Source organism: Monoraphidium neglectum, assembly GCF_000611645.1.
Source record: "Monoraphidium neglectum strain SAG 48.87 unplaced genomic scaffold scaffold03051, whole genome shotgun sequence".
Taxonomy (NCBI): Eukaryota; Viridiplantae; Chlorophyta; class Chlorophyceae; order Sphaeropleales; family Selenastraceae; genus Monoraphidium; species Monoraphidium neglectum.
Genome location: NW_014010577.1, coordinates 6754 through 7840, shown reverse-complemented (window position 1 = coordinate 7840; position 1087 = coordinate 6754). Strand labels below are relative to the sequence as shown.

Below are 1087 nucleotides of genomic sequence, written 5' to 3'. Positions count from 1 at the left end.
GTGAAGGCGGCCGCGGGATGTTGGGGGCAGGGGGGGGGGGGCAGGATGGGAGACCAGAGGCTGGGCTCAGAGAGTACAAGCAAGAAGCGTGCGGGCACGGCGCGCCAAGCAGGGGCGGGATGGAGCACGCAAATGACGGTGCCTGCGGGGCTCCTGCCGGCCCGGGCTTGGGGGCAGGGCAAGGTGGGGGAGTTGGCAAAAGGGGGCGCAGCGGCGGGGGCTCACGCTTTGAGCGTCCCCTGTCTGAAGGGGTAGGCCTGGGCGGGCGACGAGAAGACTGGCATGAAGTGGGTCGCGATGATGGCATCTATGAAGTCTTTCTGGGACCTGCGGGGTCGTGCGAACGCAAACGCTGATGGGTGCGCACTGGGCCTGCCCGCGGCACACGTGGCTGCGCGCCGCAGCGCAAGCGCAATCGAAGGCCTCGAATGGCGCCGAGGCTCGCGCTGCGCTGGTGTCCAGGGAGACCAGCGACTCCGGTTGGGGGGCAGCGCCAAGGCCGCGGCTGCGCCGCACGAGGCCGGCGCGCGCCGCGAGCCCCCGGCCGGCACAACGGCGGCCCTGCCACAACCCCCTGCGTCCGATCGCGTCGCTTCGTCCGCTGGGTCCCCGCTGCCCCCACCCCCGCCTCCTCGTCTTCCATGGCACAGCCTCCCAGATCTCACACGGCCCCAAACCCCAGATCTCATATCTCTCGGATCTCCCAGGCGCACGTGAAATCGGTGACGTCGAAGTAGCGCAGGCCGCCAGCCATGGGGTCCATGCTGGCGGACTTTGCGCCCTGCGCCGCGAGCCCCACGTAGCAGACGTCGCGGCAGCGCTTCCACGCATCGGGCGGGATGATCCACTGCTTCATGGCCGCGCGCAGGGCGTCCTCCATGGTGCCCCTGGGGTTACAGTACAGGATACCGCGTGCGAGTGATAAGGCTGGCAGTTGGGCGGTCGGCAAGCTATTGATAAACAATTAGGTGGGCTGGAGAAGCGGGCCGTACGGCGCGATGCGGGGTCTTGAGGCGCAGCGCTCGACGGCGGCTCAGCCCCTGCGACGCCAGTGCGGCCGGCCGCATGGGCGCAAGCCGATCGGCGG

The 1087-nt window shown here is 69.6% G+C and overlaps 1 protein-coding gene across 1 annotated transcript in view; it reads right to left on the bottom strand.

Annotated features, from left to right (window-relative positions):
• Positions 1-685: 685 nt before the first annotated feature.
• MNEG_12078 (hypothetical protein) overlaps positions 686-1087 on the bottom strand; it is a gene marked incomplete at both ends in the record, with an annotated part of 4803 nt that continues 4401 nt past the window's right edge. The window contains one exon of the mRNA XM_014039451.1: positions 686-887. Coding sequence (XP_013894905.1) covers positions 686-887 — 202 coding nt within the window. The remainder of the gene's footprint in view (positions 888-1087) is intronic.